Raw genomic sequence first — 24,361 nt, forward strand, 5'->3', positions numbered from 1 at the left:
TGTACTTCATATTCAACACGCATACTAAATGGTGCGCGTGTCTTCTTGGGGTCCCGTCACATTTGTGCAAGCAGCATCACCAGTGCGCCCTCTAGTTCTTATATATAACTCTATGTACATGTATAAGTTATTGTAGCATGCTGGTGCATATCATAACTCTTGAGTCACAATTAACCCACTTGCTTTACATGATGGAATCAATTCTCTTCCTTTGGTATTTTTTTATTTTTTTGTTTGATTGCTTTCAATGCGCCGTATTTTTGACCGTGTGAGGGCACTCTCAAACAGATTTGTCACTTCAATTTATCACTTCAGGTGGTAAATTCATTCATACCCAAAAACAGTTATTAAAGACTGGAACACATAACCACCACAGACCACTTATCCATCACGGAAATGAAGACGCCAATAAGTAGCCAATATAATCAACTTCTACAACATTTTAAAACTATGAAGCAACAGAAGTGACAGAACGCTGATTAAAACTGTTAAAGAGCACTCTAACATGGTCTAAAAATATGGCGCATTCATTGAGTAATACTATTCCCTTGATTGCAATGGAACATTTACAGTGTATAATAATGGATGGCCACAACATACTGTATTTATATAACTTTGTTAATCCGAAGGTGTTAATATATTAAGGTGCACACTGGTGTTTGTCCGGCAGAAAAACTAGCCGCCAAAACCAACCAAAACAGAAAATAATCTCCCATCCAAATACGGACCACAATGGTGCTTTAAAGGCAGTGGACACTATTGGTAATTAGTGGACACTATTGGTAATTAGTGGACACTATTGGTAATTAGTGGACACTATTGGTAATTAGTGGACACTATTGGTAATTACTCAAAATAGTTACTACATGTAGTATAAAACCTTTCTTGGTGACAAGTAATGGGGAGAGGTTGATGGTATAAAACATTGTGAGAAACGGCTCCCTCTGAAGTGCCATAGTTTTCGAGAAAGAAGTAATTTTCCACGAATTTGATTTCGAGACCTCAGATTTAGAACTTGAGGTCTCAAATCAACCATCTAAATGCACACAACTTCATGTGACAAGGGTGTTTTTTTCGGAAAAGTTTCCGTATGGCGCCACCACTTTTTCATTCGATATAAAATAATATAGGAACTTATTTACCTGATTGATATATCCCTTTTTGTAAAAATGAGTGAAAAAGTGGTGGCGCCATACGGAAAGTTAGAACTAAGTTAAGACGAGTAACTCATCCTAATTCAAACAAGACTAGTCTTAACTCCACCCCAGACCACAGTAATGGTGCTTACTCTAGACAAGCCACTCCAAACTACACCGTTCAAGTTAAACACCTCTCTTACTATTCATGCATGACATCACCATTCTAACCCAAAACAAGGCCATCGGCGGAGCCACTGCAACTAGGATCGAGTGGCTGGTACGGGTGGTGGCGTGACGTACACCGATGGCCTCATTTTGGGTTAGAATAGTAACGTCATGATTACGAGAGGCGTATGGGCTCCCATCCAAATACTGACATAATGAGTCAATCAATGATACTACAGTTATTGGCTCCTCCGTTGAGCATTGTCATGAAGCCATACATTTGAAGACTAACCATACTTTCTTACAGTCGGTTCGCCAAGAAGGAATGGTTCAATTTTTTTAACCATCTTAAGGAAGTTTCTGAACTAGGTTTATATTAATTTATGTAAAGTTTATGTTAACGCTGTGTCATATGTCACAAGAGTAATGCAAATCTCATATAGAAAAGAATAGAACTTTCAGAGTGAAATCACTCTTGTATATTTTTTCTGGTATTATTTTCATTTTAACGAAAGACAGTTAAATAAGAAGAATCTAAGTGTTTTAAAGTTCAATGTATTACACAGACATAAAGTCAGACATTTATATATTTCTACCAACATATTTACGGAAAAAAATATTTTCAGCTATATTTTTGTAGTGACAGTGTGTTGAGTTTTGTTAATGTCTAGAAAAGAAGAACAGATAAATGCTACAAATCTGGAACTTAGGTTGAGAGAAATATTTAGCCATTATTAAACCAGGTATTATTTAGTCAAACTCAAAAGTAGAAATTAACTTTAAGCAGAGCGTATCAGTAGCAAAATAACAAAAAGTAGTTAATGCATGACTAGTTTTTACTGTCATAAAATAGTGAAGAAATCATGTGATAGTGGTAATAAAAATTATGTATTATTCATAATAAAAAAATCATGTGGTTTGAATATCTTTGAATATAAACCCACTGGGAGCGAAATTCTTTGTAGAGAAATCTTACTAACCAGAAATGGCTTACCAGCCACAATGCCATGCTTTGTGTATACTCTCCAACTGGCTCCCTGCTAAGCAGATGCTGTAATTGAGCTCTTGGCCTAATTTCATTTCAGAGAAGAAAAAAAATCTAAGCACAACAAAATTATGCTTACCAGCATAAGGTTACCAGCCATACTACCCGTCACCTGTACAATCTGTGACTGGTACCTGGCTTATTTTTGCTAAGATTGTTTATCATGGGGTGGAGGTCAGGGAAAATTATCTTTAAAGGAATTTGTGATATTTACATGAGTAAACTTTTTTTCTGTATGATAACAACAAATGTGAATGTATCATTTACATATATCTATGCTTAACTAAGGGTAAATCTTGAAGGGTAAAGTCTTTTTAAGAAAAAGTGTTATTTTTTTATGGTATTGGTAATTGCCGAGTATAGTGCTGAAAAAAGGTGACAATATGTCAGGCAATGTTCGTATACCGTTAAAACAAAGACGGTCTTAAAGGAATTTGGGATCGTTTGATTGTTTAAATCCAATATAAATGTAGATATATATACAATAAAACTAACAAGTGAAAACTTCATTTTAAAAGGTGGTAGTGTTTTTGAGGTATCGCCGAAATTTGGTTATGTGTACACAGTCTGAGAACGATTTCATGCAGAAACGTTTTTCAGAATAAAATCATTTTGAATCTCTCTTCTCTCTCAAACTACATTCCTTAGAAGGGAATTGGTTCTCAAAATGTTAAACCTATCAACAGCTACAGTGCTTCGTACCATGTAAATGTTTTTGGCCATATATTTTTTGAGTAATTACACCCTTCCTTTAAGAATGAATCTGTGTGAAGAATTGATAAGATTTGTGGCAAGGAAAGGCGGCCATTTTGATGAAGCTATAGGCCTAGTCTTTGTCAGCCCTCAATTCCAACACTGCCTTAGAAAATGTGGTGGGGGGGGGTTGTTTTGTTCTCACCTTTTCACTTCATATTTCTAGTTTACCATTCCAGTTTCAAAAGGTTCAAAAAAACAGTCGCTGTTTTTATTTTCAAGAAGAACATACAGAAACTTAAAGATTGCTATGCTATAGAGAAACCAAATTGTAGATTTAAGGCCCGGTCACGCAGGCCTCGATAACGAGAACGAAAACGAGAATGTTAACAATGCACGCCCTCGATTGGTTGAATGAGTGTGGGCGTGTTCTACTTTGACCAATTCAACCAATAGAATGTGTTCTCTTTGCGTTGTGATCATTGTCGTTATTGCTGCAGTTTGACTCCGCCCTTACATGTATATTTTGCAGGAATTACATATCTAGACTGGAATGATGTTTCTTCCGTAAGCGCCGATTCTGTGCTTACGGTAAGCAGAGCCATGAAATTGGGCCCTGGTGTCGTTCTAAACGGTTTTATCTGGTGTCCAAACCCCCCCCCCCCCCAAAAAAAAGAAGAAGTTATGTGTATCGGGAGATTATGTATTTGGTAAAGATGGGATCCAAGTACACTTTGAAGGACAACCAGGGACTTAAAAACAATCAAATTTATCAAAACACAAAGTATTGTGTTGTCATCCATTGCCCCCCCCCCCCCCAAAGAAATTTGACTTATTTTAGACTTCTTTAATTTTCTTTAACAATTGCTTGTAATGATTTAATTTCAAACAACATACTGGTAGATTTCAAGGAGAAAAAAAAACTGACAGTGAGTATTTGATAAATGTCTAGAATTTCGAACTAGATTTTAAAGTTCCTTTTCGTATCCCATAAGACGGTTGTAATCACTCGGGAGTTTGAAGTTGTACGGATTTACAAAGTAAGGACGACCCTTTGCTTTCACCGTCGTCAGGTTAAAATACCCCAGAATAGAATTGCCCTGATTAGGACGAACAATGTCCTCACGTAGAAACTCCACACGATTCATTCTCAGAAAGACGGACATTGTCATGGCACTATAGGAGTTGCGCTGTTGATTGTAGTACATCTTTAACACTAGTCTTCTATTGAATCTCGTTAGCAGAAACGGTAACGCTACGACTCCCATGAAGATTCCAAAACTTTCAATAATCAGTTGACTGTTAAACCCCTCGTGCTCTAGGGCTGTAGAAATAATGTCTGGCGCCATGTACAGACCCGTCAGAGATGTTCCGTAAAAGAGCAGCGTACAGATTCGCATCATCCAAATGGCCCGTACCTCGTACAGGAGACGGTCACCAACAGTGTCGCTGGTACCCTGTGAAACGCCAGAATGTTGCAACACTCGACGCATTCGATCGATGTCTTCATCTGGTTTGGAGAGTTGACTCATCGCTCTGGAACTTTGTAGGAAAACCTTTTGCACAAATTGAAATAAAAAGGAAATTGTCAAAGGAAGAATCTATGTTCACTACTAACTAGAGTTTTCAGCAAACATAAACAGACAAATGTGTTAAAATAAAGTTGCAATCATGTACATTTACATGTACTGCACTACTAAGTACTACAGTACTTCTGTGGAACAGATCAGAAATCCTAGACAAAAGATAGTTTTGTGAACAATAACATAGTGACACAAACTGTAAAAGTGTACCTACACACCTGGACCAACTTCAAGAACTAATAAAATATAACTTATAAGGCTACGCCTTCAGTAGTCTAGTTGCGATATCGCAACTACTTTCCGTATGGTGCCACCACTTTTTCACTAATTTTTACAAAGGGATATCTCAAATTAGATTTTCATATCGAGTGGAAAAGTGGTGGCACCATACAGAAACTTTTCCAAAGTAACCTAGAGTCCTAAAAACCCAGGGGGTGATGTACTCTTCTTTTTGAAAATTTGACTTTTGACGGTTGTATCATGGAGGTACCTCCATGGTTGTATTCAGTCACAAGTTGCGATAACATAACCCTCCTCCCGGCGGCCGGCTGGAGGAGGGTTACGTTATCGCAACTATTCAGTCACAAGTTTCAGAACTGGGCCTAAACTACATCCAATATATTATATATATTCATGCATTTACGGAAATGACCACAAAATCTGGTTAGCGATAGTAGGTTAGCGATGACACCCAGCCGATGATGCTACAACTTGTATGTAGTTTCATTTGGTTGGGAAGTAGTTGTGATAACATAACCCTCCTCCCGACGGCGGCCGTCCCGCAACTAGTTGGTAAATTCTTTGCAATCAACTTATTTTATTTTCTCTAAACTTGTAGTTAAAACAATATTGTGACTAAAATTTCAAAAGTAATAACGTAAAATAAACAAATTCTTTCTGGCTGTTTCAAAATTCAAGTTTGACTTTTTTTAAAGCTGATTTTATTGTTTTTAAACTTCAGACCTCATTCAATTCAAATTCAATACTGTAAATCTTTGCTGTTGATTTATATTCAAATTAGATTAATCACCTCAGCATTTGTAGAACTCCTATGATCACAAAACATTGTTGAAATCCATGGAGTTTTCCATTGCCATCTTCTTGCTGCGCAGCAGCGGTCATTCAACTTATTCAAATTACACGATCTGCTGTTCACCGGAAAGTAACGAACTTGACGACTGTAAACATGGCAAACGTGCATAAATCTCAAGCTATTAGTATTAGTATTTACAGGTCGAAAGTTAAGAATAAACGGGCGCGAAAACTGACTAAACAGAGCCATGACATCGATTTCCTCCCCAAATAGCTCTAAATTTAACTTGTGAAAGCAACGCTGTTCAGATCGTAAATTTCACGGGCGCTGCCATCTTGGATTTAACGGCGCCACCAACGTTAGGTAAACGTGCTTAACCCGCGACATGTGTTTATTCGTTTCAAGAGTTTTTGTGTGCACGTGTTCTTCTCTGAAGGGGTGAACGACACTTTTTATGGCAAGAAAACTCTTGATCTCTTTTCCAATTTGATGTTTTTTGTATGAAATACTGTACCTTTGTTGTAAAGGGGAAAACAACTTGACTGAATTTATCTGATTTGTGGGATTGCAGAGTCCGTTGTGATGACTCAGTGGCTTTACTCACTACAACCACTTTCACAAATTTGTATAACCTTTCAATTTTTGACATTCTGTACACAACAAGCGCACACGATAGCGGGTCAGTATACATGGTATAGAACGTTCTTGATTAGCTTTTTGACGTGGTTGTCAGTGATAATTGCTGCTGGTAGTCTTCTTGGATAACTTTCCGTATGGCGCCACCACTTTTTCACTCATTTTTACAAAAAGGGATATCTCATTGAGGTAAATTAGATACTATATTATTTCATATCGAATAAAAAAGTGGTGGCGCCATACGGAAACTTTTCCATCTTTTTGGACCTCAATCAAGCTCAAAGTGTCCACAACAGTCCTTGCCGTTCCCAATGTGTGTGTAAACCTTTGTATATGACCAGTAAAAATGTTAAAAACATGGGCGGACACGCGAGCTTGCACCTGTGCTTATAAGACAGTTTCTTCATTCTTATTGGTCGAGAGCAACGGCTGAAACAGTTGTGCCACATCACGCGATAAGCGATTTGAACAAAGATATCGACAAAATAGGGACACTGCCAATATAGGGCTAGATAGCTCAGTTGGTAGAGCGCTGGCATATTAATCCGGAGGTCGTTGGTTCGAATCCCACTCTAGTCGATCCTTTGTTCAACCCAAAAAATCTTTTCAAAATTTACCCAGTCGGTTTCCCTTGTGGTTTATATTGATATCTGAAACAAAAAGTCGCATCCCCTTAAGGTGATCCCCAATTCTTTGTTCAACCCCAAAAATTATAAATGTTGCATTTATTTTACTTTTTGACGGTCATGACCAAAAAGTGTTGATTTTTTTGTGTAGATCATTGGTTCTTGATAATTTACCTCGACTTCGTCTCTGTAAAATTATCAAGAACCAGGCCTCATGGGATTAAACCACTAGTTGAAAACCTCTTCACCACACCTTGATTCCCTTATTACAGAATTGGTCTTGCTAAAAAACAGTTGCTGGCAGTGTAAACATTCCATGTAATCCACCATATAGATCAACTGACAAACCTGTAGAAGTTTGAGATCGCTCAGCCATCCCTGGGTCACGAGAAAATAGTGAAAAACCGACTACAAATTTTGCAAGACATCTATTCTAAAAGAAAATGAATAAAATGCTCACTGAGCGACAAACTCAAAACAGGAAATTAGTTTCTTATTTCTCACAAAATATGAACACTAAGACAGAAACATTTCTAAGGTCGAAGTTTTACATAAAAATTTCACGGTCTAATGATGATGGTAGTAGAAATCATCCCCCCCCCCACCATCATTAGACCATGAAATTTTTATGTAAATCTTCGACCTTAGCCAAGTTTTTTTTCTTACCAATTATGTAATGTTCCTTAATTACGCTTTAATATTTCCTTTTTATAGACAACAATCCCTCAGAGTTTGTGTATGTTAGAGGGCCCATACTTTTGAGTAATGTGGTGTGCAGTGGCATCGAAGAAAGTTTACTTGATTGCACTCTTGAAGACTGGGGTTCGAGTCCAGCCATTTGCACCCATCAGCAAGATGTTATTGTCAGGTGTTCTGACGGTAAGTGAAAACAGTTGAGATTGTTTATGGATTAACTTTAAAGACTATAAACCCAGGGTTGAAAAAAAAACGAATAAACTTGTAGCTTCAACATGAAAGTTCTTTAGTCATTTAAAGACACTGGACACTAATGGTAATTGTCAAAGTGAATCTTTTCAATTGGTGTATCTCAACATATGCATCAATTAAAAACCCCGGAAAATTTGAGCTCAATTGGTCATCGAAGTTGCGAGATAATAATGAAAGTAAAAATACCCTGGTCACACGAAGTTGTGTGCTTTCAGATGCTTGATTTCGATACCTCAAAATCTAATTCTGAGGTCTCGAAATCAAACTTGTGGAAAATTACTTCTTTCTCGAAAACTACGTCACTTCAGAGGTTTAAACATTGTTTTATACTATCAACCTCTTCCCATTACTCATTACCAAGCAAGGTAATTATTTATATAATATTCATTTGGGCAAACACGAGCACATGTAAAAATATTTAAGAAAATAAAGTAAAACAACATTGGGGCGCCCAGGAGAGCATTTTTTTTTTTTTTTTAAGTAACAGCCAAAAGGCGTGTGTCTCCTAAGGTTTTCTGCTAACAGAGGGGGGGACAGAATTTCCTGTGACACCAGCATGGTCAAACTCACCTACCATACTCGTTGAATGTCGTTTGTAATATGTATTAAATATTTCACTTCTTTAGATCTCTTGAGAATTAAAAGTTAAGGAAGTCATCTGGTTTTTTTTTAAAGTAAACAAAGCAAAATATTTGAAAACTTTAAACAATTTCAAATTTCATCAAAGAAAACATTGTTCTAAATATGGCAAAACACAGGGTTCATCAGACAAAAACACAAAAAATTATACATTCAAATTAGTTTATTATTTTGATTTATACAAAGCCACATCACTTTTGCTGATAGATCATTCTCAGTACATGGACCAAAACTCTGGAATAAACTTCCAAGTCACACAAACAGCTGGAGTGTCTCATAAGAATGCAACGTTAAAGACCCAGGGGTCGATTTCACAAAGAGTTAGGACTGGTCCTAACTTAGGACTAGTCCTACGAGATATACAAAATTTATGCATAGTCCTCTCGTCCTAACTCAAGATAAGACTAGTCCTAACTCCTTGTGAAATCGACCCCTGGGCACCTTTGGTAATTGTCAAAGACCAGTCTTCTCACTTGGTGTACCTAAACATATGCATAAAATAACAAACCAGTGAAAATTTGAGCTCCATTTGTCGTTGAAGTTGCGAGATAAAATGAATGAAGAAACACCCTTGTCACACGAAGTTGTGTGCTTTCTGAGGTCTTAAAATCAAAATCAAATTCGTGGGAAATCACTTCTTTCTCAAAAATAACGTCACTTCAGAGGGAGCCGTTTCTCACAGTGTTTTACATGTTTTATACCATCAACAGCTCCACATTACTTGTTACCAAGTAAAGGTTTATGCTAATAGTTGTTTTGAGAAATTACCAATAATGTCCACTGCCTTTACAGCTTTCCATATTATATTGACTTGTACTTTGCAGAGACCATTCTTATTCTGACATGTGCAATGAACTGAATATTCCTCCAAATTCAGAGAGACTTGAATGCCTCGTACAGTGTGGAAAGTTCATTTTAAATTCCAGTAGTCGCCGGGGATGGCTTCCTCCTAATAGGAACAACCACCTTACAAATGCTGCTCTGGTCACTGCCGTTAAATGTAGAACCAGCAGATCTATCAGCAGTTGTATTCCCAATTTGACAAGTTAGTTAATCACAAACGAGTTTTGTGGTGCCTTTTTGGTCTCTTTTATACCTGCTCCCTTGTGTATGTATAACTTTAATGCATTTAAAATAATGTTAATGTATTTATAGTAATAATAACAGTATTTTTATTCTTTGTATATAATGCATCTGCAATTTGGGTTTTGTGTTTGCAATAGTAATAAACCACAAATAATAATAACATCCTTCAAGCCACTTCTGAAAGCCCACTTGTTTCAAGAGGCCTACCATCAATGATTTTTTTTTAATTTCTTCTGTGCCTCAGCGCCTTTGGGCAAACCTTTGGTTTAGACACTTCATCAATCTATATCTATGATTGATTGAATGATCTATAGGAATTCAAGAAGAAAGGGTAGCCAGATTTATTGAAGAAAAACTCATGATGCCGAGTATCTTGCAATGATCTGTTTATAACATTTATTGGGATCTGGCAGAAAAAATAATCTGCTTGAAATAGTACTTAGCTCAGGCGAAAAAGGGTTGTTATTACAAATAATACGTAGGGCCATTAATATAATTGGTGGTTCAATCCCGTGCCCCAAATTTCCTTTTTTTTTACACCACAAAATAATGATCAGGCCTTTGTTAGCATCTCTTAAAAGGTGTTTTTTATCATAATTTTTTTATAAGTTTCCTCTAAAAAGAAAACGCTTTGTGTGACTAATTGATTTAATAGTATCATTTTTAGATTAATGAGTATTTAATAAAAGTTTCCTCTATAAAAAAAAAAACGCTTTGTGTGACTAATTGATTTAATTGTATTATCTTTAGATTACTGAGTTTTCCAAATTTAACATCAAAACTTATCTTCAAGCAAACTTGAATACTCGCTTTTACTTGGTCAGTCCACAGCAAAAAGAGTATGATATTAACCATTGGGTGCATTCGATAAGCTTCCCTGGGTCGACCCCGCGGTGCTCACTCGGGTGAGCCCCTGACAAGAGCTAATCGAACGATCACATTCGCCCATTCGTGGTAACGTCATGCACCTCTGGTCACCCCCCACATGACCCACTCCACAAGCAGGGCACTGGGGGCTGACCCGGGTGAGCCCCTGATATGATGTCAAAGCTATTTGAACGTATCGGGGGCAAACCGGGGTCGACAAAGGGAAGCTAAACGAACACACCCTATATTGCAAGCTTATATCAAGCCCTGTCCTATCGAGCTGTTCTAATGCTGCATTTTTGCTTTGTATTGTTTTTTAAAACTGCGCATCAAGTTCACTTGAAGATAAATTCATTATCACACGGGCACGAGTGGAACACAGAATTATATAATTTATTGTGTCTGCATCACTTATTGGATATGGGATGTAAAAACGATTGTATCTTTCCGTAGTCCACTCGTGCTTGAATTAAGGCCGTGTCCGAAACAGCGGCTTCAGCTACAGCTACATCGGCGCTTCTCCAAGGTGTTGAAGAATTTGCAGACGCGCGCAATCTAGCTGTTGCTGTAGCTGGAGTCACAGTTTCGACCACGGCCTAACGGAGTTTGTATCGCTCATTACGTTGTTGCAAACAGCATGAGAAGACCTTTGGCAAACCCAATTATTTCATTCCCTCCAAGCTTTGACTCGCCATACACACGGTCCACAAAGGTGATGGGAACCTGTGCAAAATAATAAGAATAATAAACAGTTCTTATAAAACATTCTCTATACCCATTGCAAATTTCCATCTTTTAAATCATTGCGGTCCATGCTCCTAAAATATAGGATTCAAACTGCCTCTAGCTACCGGGCAATCTCGGTGGTCTAGTTGGTAAGACACTGCTCTAGAATTGCAAAGGTGATGGGTTCAAATCCCACCCAAGTAATATGCCTGTGATTTGTTCACAGGACTCGGGAAAGTACTGAGTACACAGTGCTAACGTACATCAGTGCATGGGTAAAAAACAACATGAATAATTGCCAGTCGGTTATCCTTCTTTTTAAAAACTGTTTACCTGCAAAGGTAGACGTGTGGACAAGTCGTTAATGATCTGTCACGGGGAGATTGTCGAGTTGTGGCGGTTCACTCGCGAGAGCACTGCTCTCGCGCGAACTGCTGGTTGCCAACTTCTACTCTCTAGTTGTGAGAGCAGTAGTCTCGCGGGGCCAGCAGTCTCACGAGAAAACCGAGGGAAGCACGGGAAGATTTGGAATAGAGTCGGAACGCTATCACCGCTTCAGACTTGTCCACAAGTCTAGCTACTGCAAAAGTTGTATATAATGGAGGGACTAAACATGTACAGAAGATGCAAAGTTTATCTTATTATTCAAATGTAAATGATATTAAATTGTCATACAGTATGAGAGTTTAATATAAAATCAGCTTACAAAATCCACTTATTGGTGAAAGACAGTTTTATTGCACCTCTTCGGATCTTACCTCTCCAATGGTGTAATTAAACTGCCTCGCTCTGACGATCATCTCCATCTGGAAAACGTAACCCTTGGATACGCAAGCCTCGATCAAGTTCTGCAGAACATCCTTTTTATATAATCTGCAATGAAAGACAAATGAGTAATAATGGATTAAAAGGGAGGCGACAAGTTCTTAAACTGCCGTTTAAAACCGTCAGCGTCATGGCCGTGCGATAAAGGCATGAGCCGATTTTTTTTTCTATTTAAATTTGATAAAGACAGACAACACTGCAGAGATGGCCAAGTTGGAAAACTGTCCAAGAATCTACAACAAGGAATCCAAATATTACCTGAAACTTCCTGTTAAGTCTGAAGCACCTGGTCTAAGTAGAATCTGTGTTAAGAAGTTTGCTCCACGACTGCCAAAAGAAAACACATCAAAATAATCATTCGCTTCGGAAATTCTCTGCAATATTTTTGCACCTTTTTATTTGATAGAATACATTGAATGTAACTTGTGGTTCAGACAGGCGCGCCAGAGTAGCGCCAAACCAAATAGATTAGGAGCGACTCTAGTCGTTCGGAACGACTGAAACAGTTGATCTTTCGACTTCTATTGCGACCCGTCACTACTAACTGTTTCAGACATCAAACTTTTCATGTACTTAATTCAGAATTTGGTTTGGCGCGGCATTGGAACGGGGGGTTGCACACTCTTTCTCTTCCGTGAGTCAGAGTTTCCAAAACTGAGATTATATAACTCAGAATACATACATTGCAGGAAGATTTTTGTTCAATGGTATCCAGTATATGGCTTACGAGACTGCCTGAGTTACCTGATTAGTTTTCTTTTGAAGTCCCAGCCATACACTCCTCCTGTGCCAGCGTAGCGTGTTCCGGATACAATGTCTAAATCACCATCTTGCTGTTTCCTGAAGAAGAAAATGCATCTTATTTGATCTTTTTTTTCAGGGTTTGGTAAAAAGTTTTATTCTTGAATTTTGAATAGGGTCTAGGTCAGTGACTAGCCAAGACATCAGTTAACTTGTCATTTCTCTTTTCTGTCAGCTTTTTAACTGGTCCATATTTTGTGGTTTTTATTTAACAAACTTTTAAGAGTCTTTTTATTTTACTTTGAAAAGAAAAGCTTTACTCACTTGATAAACTCTGGGATGAACTTTGGCTGTAAGGGAACAATCAAGGCAGAATGTTACATCATGCAAACAAAAAATGGTTACAGCATTGTTTCCAGCCTTGCTTTCCAAACCTCAAAAAGGCAAACCCGGTTCATACTTGCTGTGCAGGTGGATGCGATACGAATTTTAAACCTCACAAATTCGCAATGAATAATTCGCATCACTTGACTTGTGCTCAACTTCTGCGAAATGTTTCCTGCGAAAACAACCATGTGACGTCAAAATTTGCCGTACATTCGAATTCAAAGTATAAACAGGGCTTTACTGGTTCGTTCTTTTTTTTTGTGGTCACTATAAAATTATCTTGAGGTAAGAATAATCATTCAGTTTTAGACATAATTTTTTTGAAAATTTTATATCTAATGAGCAGCATATCGAACTATGAACTGTGGATTATTTCCTCCAACTACACGATCAAACAGGCCTCCCATTGATAACAATTTAAACTTACATGATGTGATAAGTCTGCATCCATGATGATAATGAAGTTACCAGTGGCATGTTTGATGCCATGTATATAGGCCGTACCTAAACAGTAATAAGGAGAAAGACTTCATTTATCTCAAAATTTCACATAAACATTAACATCTAAATTGGGTTAAAGACCTGGGGCCGATTTCACAAAACTTTTCGCAACTGCGAAAGTCCACTTGGGTAACGTTTATGGCGTAAGTTGCGCCATAAACGTTGCGGAAGTGGACTTACTCAGTTGTGTAAATTTTTGTGAAATCGGCTGCTGGACACCTGTGGTAATTGTCAAAGACCAGTCTTCTCACTTAGTGTATCTCAAAATATATGCACAAAGTAAACAAATCTGTGAAAATTTGAACTCAAATTATAAAAATATATTTCAATCAGTAGGCCTACTTCATGGAAACCTGTTGACACACTTACCTAATCCCAACTTCTTTTCTCTTGGTCGTAACACCTTTAAAATAAATTGAATCTTTTATTACAGTTTGTTCAAACATTTATGATCACTCAATTCAAAACTCTCGACTTAACTTCAACTCTAACCCATCCAACATCACTCTAACCCATCCAACAGAAATGAATTTAACTTTTGAAATAGGCTCTGGTGGGTTCGAAGCGACAGGCTGCTAAGTTACCATCTTAGTTTGTAAGCATTTTGTTCTTCCAAATATTAACATAGAAAATATTACAATGAACGGAACAAGGAACAAAAAGGAACAATAACAAACAACTTTACTTACAATTTTATCTTTGCCATACAACTTTTCAAGTTGTTTACCGACCTCCAGGGTACCGTCTGGACTTCCATCGTCGATGACAATAATCTCATAGTTGAAACCACTGAGTTAACATAAAATTTAAAAAATTGCTTTTATTAAATCATACAAAGTTATAAAACATTGCAAAGAGCAACAGTATTTTAAAACTGTTTAAACTTCATTTAATGACATGTGACAATCATAACCATGGAACCTTTTCCTACAGTGCTACTAGCATTCAGTATGTCACACATTGTCACACTCACAGCTATATCCTAGTTGCGATAACGTAACCCTCCTGCCGAAGGCGTAGCCGGGCTACTTTGTGCCACCTCCCCCCCTCCTCCCGTAAAAAAAAACCTAATTCCAACAAGTTCCTTGACCTGTCCTTGCTTGACCATTTTCAGTTGTGAAAGATATATTTTACAACATTTATAACATAATCACAAAGACTATAGTTTTTACGGATGTTTACAGTAATAACTAGGACTCGTAGCTAGTATAGGAGCACTAAATATTTAACAATTATTATTTTGTAGTTTTGTAGGCCTGAATCAGAATAGAAAAGAAAAAAGGTATAAATAAACTCTGCTCTGCTGCTTCTGTATTTTATTTTTACCACAATTCAGCCTTTGACTGCACTGTAATGTTTGAAATTGAATGTTTTTATTAAACCAAAAATAATAATCTAAATGCTTCTTCATATGTAAGGCGTCACATAAAATAGGAACCAGTTCATTTAGGTCGAGTTGACTAAGTCACTGTACTACACTGTTTAACATTCGAGTCCTTGCGCTATACTAAAAAATTACTATGATGTTCTGACCATGGAGGTCTACCTCCATGTTCTGACGCAATAACAAACGATCCATCCGGTCCACGTCACGTCTTTTTTCATACTCGTAAGAAAGTCTCAGTTGATGTCTTTCGGAGATCTTTTCCCCCCAAAACCTGGACCCTTAGTAAGCTAGATAGTATTTACCTTTCAGCAAACGATTTGACGATCAGCCACACAATCAGTGGAAGGTTTTCTCGCTCATTGTAGGTCGGCAGGAGAATACTGTATTTATTTTTCATGGGCGGCGCCATCTTGGTTTAGTTGAAATACCGACGGCTGTTTTATGATTTGTAAAACAAATTGCAGGGAGAATCAATCACGGATGTTTGAAGATGTTTGTATCCATACAAATTACATAAAATAGTCACTGAATAGACACTGTTGCTGCAGCAGCTCTTCCCAAGTTTTCCATAGTCCAAATTCTCGAGTACAGTTGTTCACGTTTTTCGTTGTAAGTATTTGTTTTCACCGATTTCTTGAGGAGTCAACTAACGATGTGCAAATAAGTCAGTCTTTATGTACAGAAAGTACAGAAAGTGAAAGTGTTTTCCGTGTTTTGTTACGCAAGTTTACAGAGCCGTTTTTAACTCACGTTGGTCGTTGGTTGTTGCACAGTGCATTGTTAATGGGGGGGGGGGGGGGCACGCCTAGAACTTTGTGGGGGGGGGGTGGGGTTACTCCTATTTCTACCTCCATGGACTGAGGTAGACCCAGTAACTGGTGCGCTGTACTCCTTTTTTAAATTTTTTTTCATTATCGGTCGTACTTTTCGAATATTTGTCATTTTAAAGATTTATCGGTTGTACTAAAAGTAACTAAGTAAGTAATAACCGGTAATGACAAAATTTCGAAAAAATGAGTAGGCCTACAGCGCCCCAGTTACTGGGTCGGATAACTTTCCGCATGGCGCCACCACTTTTTCACTCATTTTTACAAAAAGGGATATATCAATCAGGTAAATTAGATACTATATTATTTTATTTCGAATGAAAAAGTGGTGGCGCCATACCTGTTTACCTGTTTACCTGTAGATTCGGGCTCTGCATAATGAAGGCTAAATGAAGCCTTATAAAACGCCCATCCATATTCACACAAAACTTACTGCAAAAGTACTGAATGCAATGGAAGTAGCGAAGTCAAATGTGAGAGCAGAAGAGAATGAACTTAATATTTCCATATATCCTGTGGTGAACATCCTACAAAACTGTACATGTCAATGTTTTTGGTGAGGTTCTCATCAATGCCAGTTTTGAAGATGTTAGTTGAATGAGAATGAACAACTGCAGCTGGTAGTTTGTTCCAAACATTACAGACTCTCTGTGTGAAGTTGTTCTGACGAATTCTGGTTGTACTGCGTTCCTTGTTTATCTTCAGATCATGGCCCCTTAGACCCTTTACATTTCTTGACATGTCAAATAGCTTATCTGGATGGACATCCTGGAACCCATGCATCACTTTGAAAACTTGAATGAGGTCACCCCGCAATCTTCTGTAGGCAAGTGTTGGGAGATCGAGGAGTAGCAGCCTTGTTTCATATGGCAAATCCCTTAAAGATGGAACAATTTTGGTTGCCCTCCGTTGCACCTTTTTTAACTTGTTAATGTCTCTCTTCAAGTAGGGGCACCAAACCAAAACACTTTTCCACGTGGTCTAATGATGACGATAGTACAGATTACAGACAATTAAGATTTCATTTTTCATTTTTATCCCACAACAGGTTACACAATGTCTGAGAAACCACCAATAACAGATCAAGCAATGGGTAACAGATTAACATATGCAAATAAGGTTATTCTAGCTCCGATGGTACGAATTGGAACATTACCAGCGAGGCTGCTGGCGTTAGATTATGGAGCTGATATTGTCTATTGTGAGGTAAGAACTAATCAACAACAACTTTTTAGAAGTCCCTCAATAGACTACACTGAGGTGGAACGATGCAAGACAAACATGAAGAAATTGGGGTATACCGTTGATGTACTCCTACAACTATGAGGTTGGTTCTGCTATCGTCTGAACGTGGAGACGATAGCGGAACAAACCTCATAGTTCTAGGAGTACCGTCGATGATGACACCAAATGCAATTGTGGCACATCACCCCAAATACCCAATCTATGTCACACCTTTTACAATGCCCAGCCCTCGAAGGTTGTGAGATGCGCCCAATCCCAGCCAAATATTTGAAGAGTAGTTCGCAAGAAAAACACAATTTTAGTTCAGAATGATAAAATATTGTTTGATGGTGTATTTTGCTTATAATTGTTTTGTTTTTTTCACTTGAGGGATAGGAATAGTGCACAAAATTGTAAATGGCCTGACGTTTCGACCCTAGCAGATTGAGGGCTGATGCGAGAATAGTCTTTTGAATAAACCATTTTATCTATCTATCTATCTTTCTATCTATCTAAATCTGACTTTATTATTTGTTTTTCGTTCGCAGGAATTGATTGACCACAAGTTGCTGCACTGCCGAAGAGTTGAGAATGGTAAGAATGAATAACATTTACTTGTAGCGAGGAGTAACTAGTTTGACCTTTAAGGGTCTTTGTCCTTAGAGGGTGAGATTGGGGGTAGGCTCTGCGGTGTCACTAGACTGCCTCTAAAAGTATCGCCCTAGTCTTGGTGCAATACGTTGTTTTTCAATTACCCCCCGCTCCACTTCTCCTCGCTACTTACGTTACTTATCAAACTATAAAACTTCCAGATAATCCCCACCACACCACACTCAAAACTAGCGGGATTCGGCTTACAGAAATGCCCTCTATCAATGGAATAGTCATGTGTGTAGCGTTGAGTGTATGTGCAAGTTTTATTAAGTCACCAAGAATTTCTTGCACCAAGACTAATCTAGCCCTTGAGTGTTGTTTTTATCAAAGCACATTGAAATGGTTATTGTAAAATGCCCTGTATAAAAAACTATTTACTATTATTAATCACCAGTAGTAGCTACAGCATTTCCATTCACAATAACCTCATGCAATCTGGTTGTTCTTTCTCCGTTTTTTTCTTCTAGATATTCTGGGCACCGTAGACTTTGTGATGAGTAATGACATAGTTGTTTTCCAGACATGTGAGCGAGAGAAAGATAAAGTGGTTCTCCAGATGGGAACCTCAGACCCACAGCGAGCTCTAGCCGTTGCTAAACTTGTGTAAGATTTAAATTTTATGGAAGTCTTGCTTCTGGGGTTTGATGACAAATTAAGTTTTAATAGATGTTAATTTTTGCATAAGGTTTTATGATTAAAGTATAATTTTTACCCGTACACCCTGAGCACGAATATTCCATTTTTCAACTGCCTGTAGCCATTGGGCTAGCTCGGTGGTCAAGTGGTAAGACATCTGCTCTCGCAATGCAAAGGGCCTAGGTTCCAATCCTACCAAAGTTTTTTGTCTGTGGTTTATTTTTCACAGAACTCAAGGAAGTACTTAAAGATGCTATGTCAGATTTTTGGCCCCAAACATTAAAAAATAGATTTTTTTGAGTGAATGGTATTTCAAAGAGTATCACCCGCTCTAAAGAAAAAAGTTTAACTTTTACTTTTAATGGTCAGGAACCATGACAAAAATTTAAAACGTTTCTTATAAAACACATAAGAATTGGTCACGTGATATATTGTCGGGATCCCGACAAAAACTAATTTTGAGCACTTTATTTCACTGCTACTAATAATTGGCGGACTTTTTCGAGCAATGGCTCAAATGAAAGCTTGTAACTTTCTCGACCCCCATCAAAATACCTATTGAATTTTAAATCAAAAATTTTGGGTCAAATCGGCCAAAAATCTGACATAGCATCTTTAATACATGTCGGTGTAAGGGGAAAAACCAAATTATACAAATTAAGTTGATCATGCATATTTTGTAGCAATTTTGTTCTTCAGACACCAAATGTAACAACAGGGTTCATGTATGTTTATTTAATTCATTGAATATTTGCATCGGGAACAAAGAATATTATTTTGGTTTCACTCTTACTTTGATGTTCCATTCATTTTATTTGTCCTTGGCTTTTTACTACTCAGAGAGAATGATGTAGCAGGCATTGACATCAATATGGGTTGCCCAAAAGAGTATTCAACCAAAGGAGGTATGGGTGCAGCTCTGCTCTCTCGGCCGCAGGAAATCCACAAAGTAAGTCAAAACCTCCTCAATTCCCCCTCAAAGCCTGCTGTTCTTAAACAAGTTTTAGCGCAAAACATGAAATCACTCTGTAGTAGTAAAGTTGATAACGAGTAGTCCCCTTGATCCACTAAGCGGAAGTAGAAGTCTTGGCCGATTTCCTACCCTCCGCCAAGGCCCAAGTTTCATAAGCCTGTCAACACAACAATTTGCTAAGCACAGAATAGTTTTGCTGAGCAGAAACAGAGGACCAGCCAAACTCTGCATTGTAGTGGCGGGTGCTTGACTTAGTTTTTGCTTAGCAAAGAACTTTGTCAAGCTAGTATTTTCTGATTAACAGCTTTATGAAATTTGGCGAAGGTTGTAGTTAATAAGTATGACAGTTCTTCTCAGAACTGAGAAGTCTCCCGAATTCCGGCAATCTACTCTGCTGCAGTAGAAAAAGCAGGAAGACAATTTCTCAAAAGAACATAATCTACCTAGCAAGTATATATACACATGATGTTACCACAAACCAGATACATTGAAATCTCACCATGCAATGCCTCAGTTTTTTTTTTAGATGTAATATATTTATAACCTTTTTTTCTCAACTTTATTTTCAGATTTTGACAACCCTAGTTCAAGGAATTTCAAAACCTGTAACCTGCAAAATAAGAATTCTTCCCTCGGTAAGTCGGAACAAATATTTGTAATGGACATTGACAAATGTCAGAAAACATATTTCAAGGGGAAAAGACAAAAACAAGTTCTTTAGACTATGAAACTAGAGTGTTATCAATAGTTGCGAAACGGTAAACTTTAAAACGATCATTACTATTTGTATGGAGAAACAAACAACTTTTTGCATTTTAATGAGATTTTCTTCATGTATTTTAGATTGAAGACACTTTAGCTTTGGCACATACCATTGAGAGCACAGGGGTGGCAGCTTTGGCTGTTCATGGACGCACAAAGAGAGAGAGGCCCCAGCATCCTGTGAATTGTGACATGATAAAGACAATTAGTGAAGCACTAACAATCCCAGTCATCGCAAAGTAAGTTTCAGGGCCCACTTTCATAGAAGCTGCTTAATTATAATAAAATAACTAAGCATTCAAAATTCTGCTTATCAGAATAAGATTACCAGCCAAAATAACATGTTATGTGTACCATCTTTGGCTGGTTTCCTGCTAATTGTTGTTAAGCCCAGTTGTCTGCTTAAGCGGCTCCTTGAAATTGGGCCCTGGTCTAAATTTTATGAAACTGTTCAATAAGCATCTATCTCTAACAGTTTATTTTCTGAGGGACAGACGTACGCTGTTGACATTGTTTGAAGCTTCGCTTAGTGCAGATACATAGGAAGAAACTGTAAATAAATGGTAAACTTGCGGATACCACCATGTGTAAATGTTTTTGTGTGGGAGTGTTTGCTCTGAGAAGAGACGGTGTGGTCTCAACGTTTCAGAAGTATTCTCTGCTCGTCTTCAGGAGAATACAGGACTATTGGTGGTGGTGGAGCTTAAGTTTTACTGGAGGGATGCACAATTGAGCGGGAAGGATCCAAGCTGTTGGCTTTTAATTTTTTGCAGCGGTGGTTCTAAGGATCAGATTACCTCATATCCAGATATAGAGAAGTTTCGTCTCAAGACAGGTGCGTCTTCCGTTATGATTGCCCGGGAAGCCCAGTGGGATATGTCCATCTTCAGGAAGGAAGGAAGACTTCCCCAGGATGAACTCATCAGAGATTACTTGAAATATGTAAGCATATAAAGATAATAGTTTAAATACAAGCCATTTATATAGCCAATAGTGCAGGAGCCTCTATGCGCAACACATAACATAAAACTATGATAATGTTATATATTTGTTATATCCCCTTGTGGGAGTTTGCCGAGTTCCCTTAACAAGAAGATCATCTAAACAAACAAACAAACAAACAAGCCACAAACTCTGAAGGTTCTTGAGGAGATCAATTGATAAGTTATTCTCTATTTTCACAGGCTGTAGACTATGAAGGTGTCTTCTCCAACACCAAGTTCTGCGTCTTACAATTGCTCCATGGATGCGAAGAGCAGGAAATCGGTCAAACGCTTCTAAAGGCACAAAGCCTTGCTCAGATATGGTAAGAAGTCAACAATGTTTAGGGTGGTCAGGTTGGGGTAGTGGTGTCTTGCCTCTCGCCTTCAACATCTAGGACCTCGGTTCGAATCCTACCGGGGGCTCTATGTGGATTTGGTTTTCATTTCCTACCTGACTGAGTGGGTTTTTCGTGGACTCATTCTTTGGGGGTTTCCTCCAACATCTATAACTGAAACTTCTTCATTGTCTTCTCTCCATAAGCCTTTTTGAGATATGGCGGACACAATGCTACAACAAACCAAACAGTGCACTCCTATCATGTCTGCCATACCTCATGGGGGACACAATGCTACAACACTATAAGGTTTGGGTAAATTTGTCTGTATACACCCAAACCAAACAGTACACTCCTATCACGTCCGCCATACCTCAAAAAGGCTTTTTGGGTTCTTGGCTATTGCAGTTATATAAGATCGCTTTTCTGAAAGTACTTGGCTTCACAACCGGAATCAATAAATAAAAATACAATAATAATGTTAATGACTTTGGAGAAATAAAATAAAAATCACTTTTTTTTTGTCTCCCACAGTAAGCAGTGGGGAATGGAGGATTACTACAATGAAGTGAGCAAGAACCACAGGGAAGCTCAAGAGCGAAAAGAGGCGGAGTCTGGCCATGGAGGAGTCAAGAAACGAAAGCTGGATGACGGCTCGGAAATGTTTGAGATGAACGTGAAATATTGCAAGTTAGTTCTTAATTTTTTTTAAATCTTATATCACCTAATATCAGTCTTTTTCATTCACAATATCTACCTCTACCCCTGGGTGAAGAGAAGCAATTATAGTGAGGCATCTTGCTCAAGGACACAAGTGTCATAAACGGGATTCAAACCCACACTCTGATGTCTTAACCTCCAGAACTTGAATTTGGTGCTCTTAACCACTCGGCCATGACAGCCTATGAACTACTTCTGTTCGTACTGAACTATTTCAACAATCTATTTATTTGAGAGTTTCAGGGTTATCCTGTTTAATTATCTTTAACTACGTGGTTATGTCCCTTTTACTGTATATTTTATGTACTTTTATCTTTTTATCTTCTCCATTTTTTGAGGTTTTGAGGAAATAAATAAATAAAATAAATACTATTTGATGTGTTTTTCAGGAGGGAGTATTCTAGACTTGAAACTCCAAAGGATATTCTAAACTTACTGGTTGCTCGCAACAAACTGCCAAAACCACACTACAAAATGGTAAGATTTCAATCAGCATGGTTGCGTTTTGGTGGTTGTAACCAATAACTGTTTTTGTCATTGGGCAGTAATTACTTCTTGTCTCTGTTGTCTAACTTTAAGTTCTCTTTTTTGTTCATCTCAAAGCGATTAGAGACTTCTCTGTGATTGTGTTATGTGCTCTACAAGAATGGTTCATTATTATTATTATTATTATTATTATTATTATTAACCAATGGCAAATTCAACTAAAACAGTTATTGGTTACGATCGCCAAAGTGCACCCCTGATCAAACTGTTTATAACTGTGAATAATGAGAAAAACAAAATGGCTTCACCTGTAGACCGTTACTCTATAACAAGAATTTTTGTTGTTGACATTTTAGGAAATGCACGAGATCGATAGAAACTTTCGAGCCATCTTGACGTTTGAAGGCAAAAAGTACACAACTTCACAGTGGTATGTTAATATTGACGTAATTGTAAAAATAAAATAAAAATGACATTGTGACCCAAGATGCTTTAAGAGTTTAAACTGGGTGCGTTGAAATGTCTGAAATGTTTGGCAAATTCTGAACGAGCATCATAAACTGGGCATTTATCACCAATCATTTTCTTTTTAAGGGAGAAGAGTAAAAACTATGCTGAGCAGTGTGCAGCAAAAGTGTGGCTACATGTAGAGGGTCTGCTAGACGTTGAACCTTTACAGCATCGGAAGCCAATTGAAGGTGCTGGAAAAGAGACTAATCATCACCCAGAGCAATCTAGGGATGATAGAAACAATGGTTTAAAAACACCTGGAAATGAGACTAGGAGTTCAACGAATGGTGTAGAAAAAGGTTCAACACCAGACGAGTTACTAAGAGTATCTGATAAAGAGTCTAGTCATCAACACACTATACACGGTGATAAGGCTTTACCTTCAACATCTGAAGATGTGGCTGGAGCGGAGGCTACAGATCAAAGGGTGCTGGACGAAATTTCAAAACAAGCCAATAGTGTGGTAGATGGCATACTCGTCAGCCAATCACAACCTGGGGTTGGAAGTTGACATGTGCAGTAGGCCAGGGCCCAATTTCATAGAGATGCTGAAGTACAAAAAGTAGCTTAGCACAACAAAATCATGCTTTCCAGAACAAGGTTACCAGCCAAGTTATCATGTCACATGTACAATTTGTGACTGGTGTCCTGCTCATTTCTCTGCTAAGCAAAAGTTAAATAAGCACTATTTTCTGCTTTAGCAGCTCTTTGAAATTGTGCCCTATTGTTCATTCTTCATATCGTAACTTTCTCAGGTTGGAACAACGTTATAAATTGATGACTGGCAATCGCTTTTATTGTTAACAGTTATTTTTTTATTATATCATTTTTGTACTCCTTTACATTACACAAAAATATCGGAAGAAGTCATTAAAGAATCTATAAATTATTCACAGTATAAGAATATCCAAATTTATGACAAATCAGTTCATTAAGGTAACATTTTTATGAAAAAATAAACAAACTTGGGAATAATTTTGATCAGTTCATATCTTCATACATTTGTTTTTTTTCTGCAAACAAACAGTTCAGATATAATTTCAGACGAAACAAGGTGTAGCCTGTTTAAACCCAAAGTTTATCTACTGATAACTTAAGTAAGCACCAAATATATTAAGAGCTATCTTTGATGATAAATATAAAGAACTCTTTTCAAAAATATTCTCTAAAACGAAGGATGATGGATCCCCTTAAAAGAGTAAAACAAATGTTTTTTCTTCATAT

General features: G+C 37.7%; 3 protein-coding genes and 1 non-coding gene across 6 annotated transcripts; 2 read left to right on the forward strand and 2 right to left on the reverse strand.

Annotated features, from left to right (window-relative positions):
* Positions 1-1,183: 1,183 nt before the first annotated feature.
* Positions 1,184-6,093, reverse strand: LOC117289364 (transmembrane protein 70 homolog, mitochondrial-like). The gene is made up of 2 exons (XM_033770462.1): positions 5,656-6,093; positions 1,184-4,598 (listed from the first exon to the last, which is right to left on the reverse strand). The coding sequence occupies exons 1-2, from the start codon at positions 5,905-5,907 to the stop codon at positions 4,011-4,013; spliced, it is 840 nt and encodes a 279-aa protein (XP_033626353.1). The 5' UTR covers positions 5,908-6,093; the 3' UTR covers positions 1,184-4,010.
* Positions 6,043-23,733, forward strand: LOC117289363 (tRNA-dihydrouridine(20) synthase [NAD(P)+]-like). 2 transcript variants are annotated; one of them, XM_033770461.1, is made up of 14 exons: positions 6,043-6,115; positions 7,635-7,799; positions 16,903-17,060; positions 17,627-17,672; positions 18,200-18,335; positions 19,209-19,317; positions 19,911-19,976; positions 20,185-20,342; positions 20,877-21,045; positions 21,288-21,409; positions 21,956-22,111; positions 22,531-22,618; positions 22,984-23,057; positions 23,222-23,733. In XM_033770461.1, exons 3-14 carry the CDS (start codon positions 16,911-16,913, stop codon positions 23,646-23,648), a joined length of 1,701 nt encoding a protein of 566 aa, XP_033626352.1. In that variant the 5' UTR covers positions 6,043-6,115; positions 7,635-7,799; positions 16,903-16,910; the 3' UTR covers positions 23,649-23,733. The 2 variants fall into 2 exon arrangements, with proteins under 2 accessions (XP_033626352.1, XP_033626350.1); XM_033770459.1 differs by lacking the exon at positions 6,043-6,115 and adding an exon at positions 15,492-15,636 and having other exon boundaries at positions 7,626-7,799.
* Trnan-auu lies at positions 6,801-6,873 on the forward strand. Its single transcript has one exon. It is a non-coding gene; the product is annotated as a tRNA-Asn (tRNA).
* On the reverse strand, positions 9,967-15,501 carry LOC117289365 (dolichol-phosphate mannosyltransferase subunit 1). 2 transcript variants are annotated; one of them, XM_033770463.1, is made up of 9 exons: positions 15,330-15,501; positions 14,330-14,429; positions 14,010-14,043; positions 13,567-13,643; positions 13,077-13,102; positions 12,756-12,851; positions 12,270-12,338; positions 11,945-12,059; positions 9,967-11,183 (listed from the first exon to the last, which is right to left on the reverse strand). In XM_033770463.1, the coding sequence occupies exons 1-9, from the start codon at positions 15,434-15,436 to the stop codon at positions 11,079-11,081; spliced, it is 729 nt and encodes a 242-aa protein (XP_033626354.1). In that variant the 5' UTR covers positions 15,437-15,501; the 3' UTR covers positions 9,967-11,078. The 2 variants fall into 2 exon arrangements, with proteins under 2 accessions (XP_033626354.1, XP_033626355.1); XM_033770464.1 differs by lacking the exon at positions 15,330-15,501 and adding an exon at positions 15,079-15,134.
* Positions 23,734-24,361: the final 628 nt, after the last annotated feature.

This window comes from Asterias rubens, chromosome 4 (genome assembly GCF_902459465.1).
Source record: "Asterias rubens chromosome 4, eAstRub1.3, whole genome shotgun sequence".
NCBI classification, from domain to species: Eukaryota; Metazoa; Echinodermata; class Asteroidea; order Forcipulatida; family Asteriidae; genus Asterias; species Asterias rubens.